This window comes from Dromiciops gliroides, chromosome 3 (genome assembly GCF_019393635.1).
Source record: "Dromiciops gliroides isolate mDroGli1 chromosome 3, mDroGli1.pri, whole genome shotgun sequence".
Taxonomy (NCBI): domain Eukaryota; kingdom Metazoa; phylum Chordata; class Mammalia; order Microbiotheria; family Microbiotheriidae; genus Dromiciops; species Dromiciops gliroides.
Genome location: NC_057863.1, coordinates 629,433,746 through 629,446,692, shown reverse-complemented (window position 1 = coordinate 629,446,692; position 12,947 = coordinate 629,433,746). Strand labels below are relative to the sequence as shown.

The 12,947-nt window shown below is 51.8% G+C and overlaps 2 protein-coding genes across 2 annotated transcripts in view; one reads left to right on the top strand and one right to left on the bottom strand.

Moving 5' to 3' along the window:
* KLHL21 (kelch like family member 21) overlaps positions 1-4,345 on the bottom strand; it is a 31,001-nt gene extending 26,656 nt beyond the window's left edge. The window contains exon 1 of the mRNA XM_043996172.1: positions 4,295-4,345. The gene's annotated coding sequence lies outside the window, so the exon portion shown is untranslated. The remainder of the gene's footprint in view (positions 1-4,294) is intronic.
* An 852-nt stretch (positions 4,346-5,197) lies between these two features.
* On the top strand, positions 5,198-11,908 carry PHF13 (PHD finger protein 13). The gene is made up of 4 exons (XM_043995842.1): positions 5,198-5,587; positions 8,857-8,958; positions 10,243-10,777; positions 11,361-11,908. Exons 1-4 carry the CDS (start codon positions 5,549-5,551, stop codon positions 11,585-11,587), a joined length of 903 nt encoding a protein of 300 aa, XP_043851777.1. The 5' UTR covers positions 5,198-5,548; the 3' UTR covers positions 11,588-11,908.
* Positions 11,909-12,947: the final 1,039 nt, after the last annotated feature.

Below are 12,947 nucleotides of genomic sequence, written 5' to 3'. Positions count from 1 at the left end.
AGCTTTTAAATGGAAATAACAATGGCATTACCTACTTCCCAGATTGTTGGGAGGACAGTGTTCTGTTCTTAAAGTGCTCCATGAAATGCCAACTATTATTATTGCTTTTTACTTTAAATAATAAACACTGGAAGAAATTGGGCAGCCTCTTATCATGCCCCAGACATTAGCTCCAGGGTGTCATTTTTTTTTTAATTTGTAAAATTAGCACTAGAATACTGAATGTACAAAAAGCTGTTGCAGCCCTTTGTTGTGGAGAGTGAAATAAAGGTTGAAGCATTCATTAGATACTTGCTATGTGCAAAGCACAGGGAATAGAAGTAGAAAAGACATGCATGCTCTCAAGGGGCTCACAATCTAATAAGGGGAAAGGACCCACACAGAGAGCAGAACTGGGAGTCAGCCACTTGGATTTGAATCCTACTAGGATGGCTAGGAAGGGGTAAGAAATAGATGTGAACTCCAAGGAAGAGGAGGGGCTTTTGGTGATCGGAGCTGTTCAGGCAAAGGCTGCAAAAAACAAGTAGCAGCTATGTTAGAGAGAATATTTGTTCAGGTATGACTTGACTTGGTCTGAGGTCATTTTTTTTTATGAGAGCAGAGAGATTAGATGTTCAATTGCAATACTAACTTGCTCACAGGTTGATTTTTTTTTTTTATTAAAAATCTTCCCCGGGGCAGCTAGGTGGCGCAGTGGATAAAGCACTGGCCCTGGATTCAGGAGGACCTGAGTTCAAATCCAGCCTCAGACACTTGACACTTAACTAGCTGTGTGACCCTGGGCAAGTCACTTAACCCTCATTGACCTACAAAAACAAAAAACAACAACAACAAAAAAATCTCCCCCCCCCCCAATGAAGTCAAGTCTGCTCCTCCCACATCCCACCCAGCTCCCCAACAATTGTGAAAGCAAAGGGAAAAAACCAAACCTATTACAAAAATGTATAGTCAAGCAAAATAAATTCCCTCAACAACCCATGTGTCCAGACAAAATACATCTCAATCTGCACTCAGAGTTCATCAGCCCTATCAGGAGGTGGGTAGCCTGTTCTGTCAGGAGTCTGAGGGCCTTTGCAAAGCTGAGATTTTATGACTGTAGAATATGCCTGTACTAATTGTCTGTAAATACCAGTTTCCTAATTTGAAAAATGGGACCTAAAATATTTGCACGCCTCAGTGGATAGGGGCGTTGTGAAGAAAATGCTAAGACTATTAAAGGGTAAACCATGACTATTGGAATACAAAAATAGTTCCCTACTCATTCTAGTGAGTTTTCCTAACCCACAATGATTTTTCTAACCCATAACTAACCTGTGAAATTCTAAAGGAGTGCTGGGAATGCCACCGCATTTCAAATCTGAGGATTTGGTTTCAAAGCTTACCCTGTCTGAGCCTCAGTTTCCTCATCTTTAAGAGAAGGACGTGAGCTTGGATAGCTAATTCTAATTCTGGGATTCTATGACTCCCAAGGAGTAAATTTACAGAAGACAAGAATAAGAACTGAATAGGATGTTCCAAGCCCGAAGTCCTGGGTGCAAATTACAGCTTTTCTGCTGACTGCTTGTGAGATTCCTGCCAAGTCACATAACTAAAGGGAAGTCCCCTGCCAGATCTAAAACTATGATCATCTGGGCTGCCATGAATGGATCAGGATCCATATCCCTTACCTCTAGAAGATCAAGATGGAGGGGGCAGCTAGGTGGTGCAGGGGATAAAGCACCAGCCCTGGATTCAGGAGGAACTGAGTTCAAATATGACTTCAGATACTTGTCACTTACTAGCTGTGTGACCCTGGGCAAGTCACTTAACCCTTAAAGAAGATCACAATGGAGCAGGAAGTCTTCACTGGGGTCCAGAAATGACTTTTTAAAAATATTTTCCTAACTGCAGCATTTCAACATAACCTTTTCTTTATAATCATACGCATTTCATTTTAGGTATTTATAAACAGTATTCTGAGAAGGGTCTAGGTAACCAAAAAGGAACCTCTGCATGAAAATCCTGGCGGGTCGAGTATTTCCCTAATTCTAGCCAAAATGATCTACTGGTTCCTCCCCCAGACTTGATATTCCCTCTCCTGCTTCTTGTCCTCCCATGCCTCCCTTCAAGGGTCCCCTGTGGACCCACCTCCTTCCATAGGTCTTAGTCTCCCCTTCTCAATACCTGGAATTATTTTTATATGTCCTGTATTTACTCAAGCAAAGTCTCTAGCAGAATGTCAGAGACTGCTTCGGTTTTTCGTTTGTAACCCAGCACTGAGCACAATCGGGCACACAGTAGGTGCTGGACGGCTCCATTTAAAGTTTCTTTGCTCATAATGACCCTGTGCTAGAAGGAGCTCACTCCATCAGCCATGGGTTCAGAGCCCTAAGGGGCCTCAGAAGTAAGATAAGGGAACTGAGGCCCAGTGAACTCTTCTTGGCAGAACCCCATCCTGTGCCTTTTAGCTCTGTTTTACTGCAGCAGCTTACTTCCCATGAGTGCAGCTGGTGAACCTGCCCGCAGATGGCATGATGCTGCCTGCAGGCCTCTAGCCCCTTGCTGGAGGGGAATCAAGCAGTACTTCTGGACACATTGTTTCAACAGCTGAAATGCACAAATCAGCTAGGCCCTTTTGTTCATTTCATGTACTGAGCATGAGCAGGATGGAGGCCACCCTCCCTCCCAGAAGGGAGAGCAGCTATTAACCGTCTGGTAGTCCAAGTCCACCAGCTTTAATAACGAACTGCAAATAAGTACCAGGCACTGTCCATAAAGGGAAGGTAGCAGGCTTCAGAGAGAGGCCTGTCACCCCCAAAATAACACTGACCTTTTGGTCATTGTCTCATCTTGCACATACCCAATCTAGGACCCACCACTCACTCCCATTTCAAAACATTTGCGCCCTTCAGTTAGTGGGTTTTTGTTTTTGTTTTACTGTTGTATTTCCAAAAGGCTGCTTTGTGAGCAGGATTTAATGTCTTGTTCTAGGTCCTTGTTAACATAGATTCCCTTTACACGGACCCTTCTGGCTTCTTTTACATTATTTCTCCACAGCAGGAGGTGATAAAGTCATTTAAACATTATCTGCCACCTGTAAATTGTGTAAGCAGGTTCTGTATTTCTTCTACCAAGTGGTCACTAAAAATATTAAGAGGGCAGGCCTACTTGCTTACATCCAGCAGGAAAGTGATTTCATTTCTCTGAGCCTCCATTCTTTCCTCTGGAAAATGAACTGGTTGGGGCCCAGGAGGAGTAAATTCTATCAGGCCAAATAAGTTTTAAATTAAGTAAAATGTCCTGAGATACTCCACAGGACACACTGGAATCCCACTAGAGGAAACAAAATCAAGTTAAACCACCAAAACAGTAATTACAACATACTGTTCAGTTCTTTCAACCCTTAATTTTTGCAATTTTAAAACATTTTCAGAAAACCATTCCATCAGCAAGCAGAACAGGCAAAGCACAAGTTTAAAATAATGAAACACATGAATTCAAGAAAGCCCCAATATAAACTGGGTAAAAATCTTCCTGGAAGAGGACTGAACCAAAAACACATTAAGAAGTATTTCCGGGGGCAGCTAGATGGCGCAGTGGTTAAAGCGCTGGCCCTGGATTCAGGAGTACCCGAGTTCAAATCCAGCCTCAGACACTTAACACTTACTAGCTGTGTGACCCTGGGCAAGTCACTTAACCCCCATTGCCCCGCAAAAAAACCAAACAAAACAAAAAAAAAGAAGTATTTCCCCTGAAGTGACTGCTAGCTACTTTTGTGTAAAAAAAAAAGAAAGAAAGAAAAAGTGCTCTTAACGTCGTTCAAATAATATCATGTTAGAAGTGCAATCTTTAAACCACCAGTTTGGGAGGGGGGGAGGGGAAGAGGGAAAAAAGAAAAAGAAAAGAGAAGGGGGAGGAGAGGAGGGAGAGAGAAGAGAGTGACAGCAGTATGAAAAAGAGAAAAAGGAGAAAAAGAAAGAAAAGGGGAGAGGGAGAGAGAGAAGGAAGAGAAGGAAGTGATGGAGGGAGGAGAGGAAAGGAAGGAGTGAGAAAGAAAACATCAAAAAGAGAGGACTGAGGGAGGGATAGAAAACAGAGAAGCGAAAGAAGGAGGTGACGGAGGAAGAGAGAGAAAGGAAAGAGAAAGAAAAAGGAGAAAAGAAGAGGAAAGAGGGAGGGAGAGAAGGGAGGGACGGGGAGAGAAGGGGGGGATGGGGCAGAGAGACGGCGACAGAGAGAGATAGAAGAGGAGGAGGAGAGGAGGGAGGAGGAGGAGCAGAACCAATCAAAGGAATGAACAACAAGACAACTTCACCAGGAAATGCGGGGATAGACCGAAGGCAACCTGCAGACGGCACACACCAGAGGAGTAAGACCAAATGCAGGGCGAGGCCACGGGGAGCTCAGCACCCAGCACCCCCCCCCCCGCCAGGGGAGGAGACACGGAACCCCACCCACACCATGGGGAGGCGGGGTGGGGGGAACAGAGAGGGAGGACAGTTTCAGTCCCCCTCAAAAAAGGGGGATGGGTGAGAGAAAACGATGGGGGGGGGGGAGAGGCGGGGTGACCCGCCTCTTTCCCCCCCAAAAAAGGGGGTGTGTAGAGGGGAGTAGGTCGGCAGGAGGAGCAGAGAGGAGAACGCCCCCCAACTCAGAAAGCTTTTCCACCCCCCCGAATCGAAGGTGCAGAACAAACAACCCCGTCACCACACCACACTCCCTTTGGCGACCCAGTCCCCCAATCACTGAGGGACCTCCGCCCCACTAGGAGAAGAACGGGGAAAGGGGGGACCCTGCCTCCATCCTGGCCTCCGAGGCCCAGGTGGGGAGCCCCACGCCCCACAGCCGCTCAAGGGAGAAATAAGCCCCGACTCCGACTTCCGAGGAGGGGGGGGGGTGGTGGTCTCGCGGCGCCCCTCCCCCACTGGCAGAGTCGGCGGCGCGAGCCCCCGCCCCTCCCCCCGCTCCCGAGTGCCCCTCCCCCAGCTCCAGACGCCTGCCTTCGTCAAGACCCTCCGCCTCTACCTCCGCCGCTGCTGGCCACCGCACAGCTTCATGGGGGCTGGAGTTTCCTGGCGGGCCTTTGTGTGCTGCTCACGCGCGACCTAGAACTACATCTCCCAGAAGCCTTGGCGCCCCCCTTTTCATTCCCCCTCCCCCCGTCCCTGGCCGCTCCACCGCCCCCGAGACTACATTTCCCGACAGGTCTAGCGGCACTCCCGCCCGCCCTCCCGAGACACGAGCCGAACTGGGCGTCAGGTCGGGAGCCGGTCCGGTTCCCGCTCCCCGCTCCCCGCTCCCCGTTCCCCGCTCCCAGTTCTCCGCCGCCGCCGCCTCCCGACCGCAGCACCCCTGTCTGTCGCGTCGCGCCGACCTAGAGCCTCGGCAGGGGCTGCACCGCCCCCCTCGCCGGCCTCGAGAGCCCACCCAGCGGTGCCGGGCGCCGGCAGCCGAGGGCGGGACCCCTGATCTCCCCCCAGCTCTACCCCGAAGCCCCCGGGCCCGAACCGGAGCCCCCCGCCACCGACGCTGCGCCGAGGACCTTCGCCGCCCCCGGCCCCCGAGGAACATGGACGCCGACTCGTGCGCCTCCGCCTTCCACCCCGAGGTGAGTGCAGCGGCCGCCGGGTGCAATGGGCCCCCGGCCCGCCCTCCCAGTGTCCCTTCGGGGCCGCGTCCCCTTCCTTTGGTCTTTCCCCTCAACTCGGCCCCCCCTTGATCCGCGCCCCCGCCCCTGGGGGGCCTGCCTGCGCCCCCCCCCCCCATCTCGGCCCTCCGCGTCCCCACCCCCTTCCTCTTTTCTTCGCCTCCTCAGTGCCCTCCGCCCCCCTTGATGGCTCGGCATCTTTCCTGGGGGGATCGTCCCAATACCATTCCTGTTCCCCAATCTCCCTCTCTCCCCGACCGCCTCCCGCGCAGGTCCCCACCCGAGGACTCCCCTTGGAGTCTGGATCCACCCCCCCTCCCCCACCCCCGGAGTCGATCGTCTCCTTCCATCGCGTCCCCGCCCCGCACTCCGGAGGCTCCTGCGCCGCCTCCCACTCGTGGGCCCCCCACCCACTCTCTGTGCTCGATCTCCTCCTGCCTCTCGAGCCCCCCACCGTGGGGGCTCGATCCCTTTCTGCCTCTCGAGCCGCCCCCCTCTCCGCTCGATCCCCTCCTGCTTCTTGTGGCGTCCTCACTCCCCCTGACTCGATCCCCTCTTGCCTCTCGTGGCCCCTTCCCTCCCCCTCGTGGCCCCCTCTCCGCACCCCCCCCATCCCATCTACTCTCTCGTGGTTCCCTCCCTTCCCCGATCGATTCCCCCCCTCTGCCTCTCGTGCCCCCCACCCTCTTCCGCTCGATCCCTTCTTTCCTCTCGTGGCGACAACTCCCCCCCCCCCCCCGCCACTCGCAGCCCTTCTCTCTTTGGAAGGAGGGAGGGGGGCCTCGATCCCCTCCCGCTACACTCTGCTCTTCCCCCTTCCCCCCATCGTGGGATTGGATCCCTTTTTGCCTCTCGACTCCCCTCCCCCTCTCCCCCCTTCGGGGAGGCTCGATCACCTGCGCCCCCCCCCCCCCCCCGGCCCCCCAGCCTCTGCTCCCTCTTGCCTCCGGGGCTCCATCTCCTCTCCTCCCCTCCCCTCTCTGGACTCGATCCCTTTTCTCTCCCGCCCGCCCGCTGGGTTCTCGGTTCCCTCCAGCTTCTAGCCTCCCCCACCTTGCGTGGATTTGGACCCTTGGAACCCCCCCCCGCCCCCTTCTCCCCAGTCCCGGGAGTTCCCCCCCCCTTGTCGCTGTACTCCCTCCCCCTGCTCCCCGCCCCTCGGTCCCCGGGGGCGGGTCCCGGGATCCCTGGGCCAGCCGGGGCGGTGGGGGAGGGGAACGAGGCCGCGCTAGGCTCGCCCCTTTGGGGCTGCTTGGCGCCCCGCTTCAGTGGCCCCTTCTCCCGCAAAAACGCTTCCCTGCCCCCCTCCGCTTGCCCTTAGCTGGTGGTTAAAAGCACAGCTGCCCAGAGTCAGTCAGCCCAGCCTGAAGGCTCCTTCCCTCCTCCTGCTCCCCCCCCTCTTTTCCCAAGCTTTGGCCTGCCGGAATGGGGGGGGGGGGGGTTGAAAATGAAGAGAAATTTGCCCAGGTCAAGGTTGGGGGGGAGCGTAGGGAGGAGGCGGTTTTGCATTTTCTTTTGGGGAAGCAATCCTGTGGAGGGGCGACTTTTGCACAGACTGAAGACCTGAGGGAGATTCAGGAGAACCTGCCCTGGAACGCAGGATCCTTCTCCAGCGAATGTCTTTGGGGGAGCCCCCTTCTGCCCAGGCCAGGCTGGAGCCCCAGACTACTGGGCAGGGGAGAGGGATTCAGCTTAACCTTTGCCTGAGTTCTTTTTGGGCTCTGCACTTCTCACTTTTCCTTGGTTACGTTTTAGCGGGACCGGTTTTCAGTCGTCTTAAAGTTCCGAGGGGAGGGCCCGGGGTGATTTTTCTAGAGGCTTAGGGGTGGGCAGTGCAGGCACCCCCAGTTCTTCTGAAGATGATGGGCTGGGCTGCCCCAATGGTTAGGAATGCCTGAAAACGGAGGGATTGGACGGTAGTTCTGAAAGAAGCAATACATAACATAAATTGTGAGGCTTGTCGGGAAATGCCCATGCTACCGTGTTCCTGCAGCGTTCAGCTAGTAGCTTTGTGTCCTGGGGAGGAGGACAGGATAGACTTCGTGCAATAGCTGAAGCAGCTGCATTTCACCCCATAATCAATTGCCCTTGAGAGCTACTGCCTCCTGGCTTTTTACGCTGAAAGAGCAGCCTACCCCTTCCAGAATCAGAGACCTTAGAAGGAAGGTGGGAAGGCAAACCTCCCAGGGGATTTTCTAGTCAGGAGCCCTTCTTCATGCAAAGGTGGGAGAGGGTTGGGCCAACACTGGAATATTTGAGGGGTGGGCTGTTTCTTGTGCTCACACTTCTACGGCACTGGTTTACAATATGCAAGGAGTTTAAGACATTGTTTAAGACGTGGGGATGACTCTGGGAAGTGGCCCCAACTTGAGAGAATAAGAAAGTTGCTTATTTTTTAGTCCCTAAAGAGATGTGTGAGTAGTAGCTGCTGCAGCAGCAATGAATGAGGGAAAGGTATTTAAAGTGGAAAATAGCCAAATCAGGCGAGCAAGCCTAATTTTAAATGCTCTGGGTAGAGTTGCAAACAGCAAGTGTTGTAATCTATCTTGCCTAGTCTCTGAGGATGTTGGAGATGCTGGTCCCCTTTCAATTGGATCTTTTTATCCAAAAACACTATTTTCTCTTGGCCTAGACTTGGTTCCTCCCAACTCTATGAAGGATTTCAGACTATAATAGTAACTGGGGTGTGTGTGTGTGTGTGTGTGTGTAAAGTGATCTCTGTGCACATATATGTGTGTTTTATCTTTAAGGTGTGCAATGTACTTGATATGATCATTTAATCTTTACAGTGTGATGTAGGCTAGGAATAGGGGCCAAATAGTGCCTGGCATATCAAGATTGATTTCTTTAGGTTAGGGGAACTCTCAAATGAGGAAACTCATCTACCAATCCAGGATACCACCTGCTCAGCACATCAGAGTCTTAGAGAGTGTGGGGGATGAAGTGACCTGTCCAGGATCATACAGTCCGTGTGTGTGAAAGAGTCAGGGCTTAAATCCAGGTAGCTTCCTCTCTACCAAATAAGCATTGTAATCTAAGTGTGAATTACTCCCCTTTTGTAGATGAGGAATGGAGGTAGAAGGGTTAATTGACAAAACAGTCAAAGGAAAAGATTGCCTGCTTGGAAATCAAGGCTTTTCTCCAACTCTCTGCTGATTGGAGGGATTGGTGGCTGCCATTCCAGATTGAAATTCACAGTATCTAATTGTGCTTCCTTCTTATCTTAACAGGAATACTCCCCCAGTTACAAGAGGCGGCGAACTGTGGAGGATTTCAACAAGTTTTGTACCTTCGTCTTGGCATATGCTGGTTACATCCCTTATCCAACGGAGGTAATTTCCAGCCCCTTCCTTCACTGTAAAAGTCTCCCTAAAACTTGAGTTAGGCTTTCGAGCCAACTGAGAAAAAAGTTTCTGATTTTCTCCTGTTTTAAGTGCCCCATGAGGCATCCTAGCCTTTAAGCACTTGAGGAAGCTCTTTTATCAAGCAAGACTATTCTCCTCCTCCTCTCCTCCAAAAAAAAAAAAAAAACCCAAACAAGCCTTTCTATAAGAGGGACTTTATTTAAACTTCAATGATTTTGGGATATAACAGTGTTTAAGATGCACACACATAGAGCACCAGCCCTGGAGTCAGTTCAAATCCGGCCTCAGACACTTTACACACTTACTAGCTGTGTGACCCTGGGCAAGTCACTTAACCCCAATTGCCTCACTAAAAAAAAAAAAAGATGCACACACACATATATATATATATATAAAATTTCCAGTTACATGTAAAGATTTTTTTTGCGTTTCAAATTTCTCCCCCCCACCCCGAGAACAGCAAGGAATCTGATATAGCTTATACATTACAATCAATACATCTATATCTTTACACATGTCCACACAGCTGTAGCACTTTTAGGGCTCTAGGGACTGAAATTTGGCAAAGGCAATGCCAGGGTCATACCTTTACAGGCACCTTGTAGCCCCTCTAGTTCAGCCTCATTTTCCAGAAGTGAAAGCTGAGGCCCAGCCCCATGAAGGTCTCGTCTAAGACCAAGACCACTGAATCAGGATCGAGCCTGGGTGTTGGAACTCCAGACTGGGGCTTTCTCCCTGACACCACAACCAAACCCCGTAATAAAGCAGAACTATCTGGAGGAGGGGGTAACTAGGGCATCTGTAGGAGTTGAATGGATTTGGCTGAAAACAAGATGATTACAATTCTTTCCAAGGTCAAGTCCATCTCTGCACTTCTTTTCTTTCTTTTCTCCATTGGCTGAGGGAGGTGTGTTTGTACCAATGAAGTCTTGTCTCTTCAGCCACAAGGCTGCTGTCACTGTCTTCATTAAGAGCTTGCTCTGGGTCAAGTCCTGTGTATAGTGTTAGGGACAAAAAGACAAACTTGAAATATCTTCTCTTCCAGGAGCTTTTCCTCTAGTAGGGAGATGTATTTTTTGTTGTTGTCCAGTCTCTCATGACCTTGTATGGGGTTTTCTTGGCAAAAGCACTGGCATATTTTGGCATTTCCTTCTCCAGTGGATTAAGACCAACAGAGGTTAAGTGACTTGCCCATGGTAACCCAGCTAGTAAATGCCCCTGCTCATCCAGGCCTGATTTCTTCTTTTGCAGGAGCCTCCTCTGAGGAGCAGCCCGAGTCCCGCCAATAGCACAGCCGGGACCATCGACAGCGACAGCTGGGATGCCAGCTTTGCCGACCTGCCCTCGTCTGTGGCCCTGCCGGTGGCCGACCGGTGCTTTGGCCACTTACAGCCCTCCCTTCTGCAGAGAGCCAAGCCCAGCAACTTCCTCATGGACAGAAAGAAGACGGACAAGCTGAAGAAGAAGAAGAAGCGCAAGCGGAGGGAAGCAGCTGTGCCCCTGGAGGAGGAGTACATGGGGGGCCTGCTGAAGCTGGAGCCGGCCGACGCCTATGCCCAGAGGACGGTCAGCCCTGACCTGCAGGACCTCCCCACGGCCAGCAGCGATCCCTGCTCCGGCTGGGATTCTGACACCCGCTCCAGTGGCTCCTGTGCTGCGGCCACACCCGAGGAGGTCAAGGAGATTCAGACAGAAGGGAAACGGACGGTCATACGGCAGGGCAAGCAAGTGGTCTTCCGGGACGAAGACAGCACCGGGAATGATGAGGACATCATGGTGGATTCAGGTAGGTGGCCCGCCCCGCGCCGCTGCCCCCCCCCCCCCCCCCCCCCCCGCGCCGCTGCCCCCCCCCCTCAGTTTCCTCATCTGTAAAATGGGGACTCAAAAGAGCCCCTCCCCTAAAAGTACAAGCCTCCAGGGTGGTTGTGAGGATAAGATGAGGGAACAGGGAAAATGCTTGGTGAACCTTAACCTTAAAGCACCATTTGTTATTATTAATGATGGGGCTTGAGGTCTTTCTCCACTGTTTCCTGATGAGTAAAGGGAATGAGCCGAGCAAGAGGCAAGACTTGGTGAGTGTGAATTGGAAAGCTTTCCTCTGAGATGCCTTTTTTTTTAAGCCTCTAACGAGGAAAACAAACTGAGCACAGATAGAGGGACGGTTAGGATAGATGGTGTCAGGTGTCAGGTCCTGCCGCCCTATCTGAGCTGAGAGAACCATACAAGTGGTGGCCTCCTTGACAGTTTTCACTCCTCTGGGCCCCTGCCAGTCAGATTTCAGATCCATTAACTAAGGGAGCAGGAAGGTTCCTTCCACCCCCCCCCCCACGCCCCCCCAACACTTACTTACCAATTTGTGTTTGAACCAGATGATGATTCCTGGGACCTCGTCACCTGTTTCTGCATGAAACCCTTTGCCGGGCGACCCATGATTGAATGTAACGAGTGCCACACCTGGATTCACCTGTCCTGTGCAAAAATCCGGAAATCCAACGTTCCCGAAGTGTTTGTTTGCCAAAAGTGCCGGGACTCCAAGTTTGACATCCGCCGCTCCAACCGCTCCCGGATGGGCTCCCGGAAGCTCTTTCTGGACTGACTGGCGCGGGGCCTGACTTCAAAGGAAGGATTGGAAGGGCTGGCGTTCTTTGGGGTCACTTTTTCTGAATCTGAGCACAGAACTGTTAGCGAGCGTGTTGTAGCCCTCTTCGCCCTTCTGACATCGAGGTGCCTAAGCAGAAGGACAGGTTGTCCAAGGTCCATACAAACTGTACATAGCCGGTGACGACGTAGAATCTTTGTTGGCCAAAGCTGCTGCTGGGGTCCCACACTCCGCAGCCAGAGCAGGCTCGGCACCCGGGTGTTGAGCTCCAGATGAGGGTATGTGATGGTTGTGAGTCTTTTCCCCCACTTTGGACTGCCGGGGTGGGACTGGGGGGTGAGGGTGGGGGGACAGGGGCAGGCAGTCCTCCCCAGAGGGAGGAAGACATCTCTGGTTTCCAAGGATTCAATAAGTGAACAGCCATACGTGTTAAGCTTCCTGAGTATAAGTCTTTACCATAAGTGTCTGTATAGGTAGCCTAACATTGCTCTTTCCTTAGCAAACAGTTCCCCAGCCTGCTGTCTCTGCCTGAGAGAGGGGGCATCCTAGGTCAGTTGCAAGTGGCTTCCTCTGGTTTTGCTATGGGAGAGTCTGGACCAGTGATCTTCCTCCAGTAGTTCTCAGATGTTCTCCTGGTGTATTTAAAGGAATAGCACAGGGCTGCTTCTGTTGGGGCAGAGCCAGGATGGTCTCTAAGATGAAGGGGGCCTGAATCCTTGATACAAGTTCCCATTTTGCACGATGTAAAAAAGATTTTTTTCTTTTTTCCCCCTTTTTCTTTTTCTTTTTCTTTTTTTTAAATTTTGCACGATCCAGCCAAACCGAGTTTGGCAGATTTCCTGCCTGATCACCCCCTTGTCTTTAGGACATGTTGGGATGCAGAGTGGAGGTGCTCTCTTCAGAGTAGGTGGGAGCAGGCAGATTTCCTCCTCGGTCCTTCCCCCAAAGAGCACCTGCCCTGTACCACAATATAGGCAGTTATCACTGGAGATGAGTAGTGGTCATATTTATAAGTGAGAGCAGTCCTGAGCAAAGCCAGGGATTGAGGTTTCCTTTAAAAGGCAGATCAAGGAGTCTGCCCCCCTTACACAGGGTGGATTGCTTTCGGGCAGAGCCTCAAAGCCCTTACTTTTCTTCAGTTGGTGAGTGTTGTCTGAATACCCTCCCTCTGCCGTGCTGTGGCATTTGTGCAAGGTCCTCTTAACCGTTCCCCCAGCCTCTGTAGCTTTAAAACTCCTGATGTGGTCCACAGCAGGAAGATCCTGATTGAGTTTGGCTATGGGAAGTCTAGGGGATATGGAGGTGTGTGAGCCCGGCTGAGCTCTGCTCTAGGGCCATCCCCACTGCAGAACCACTG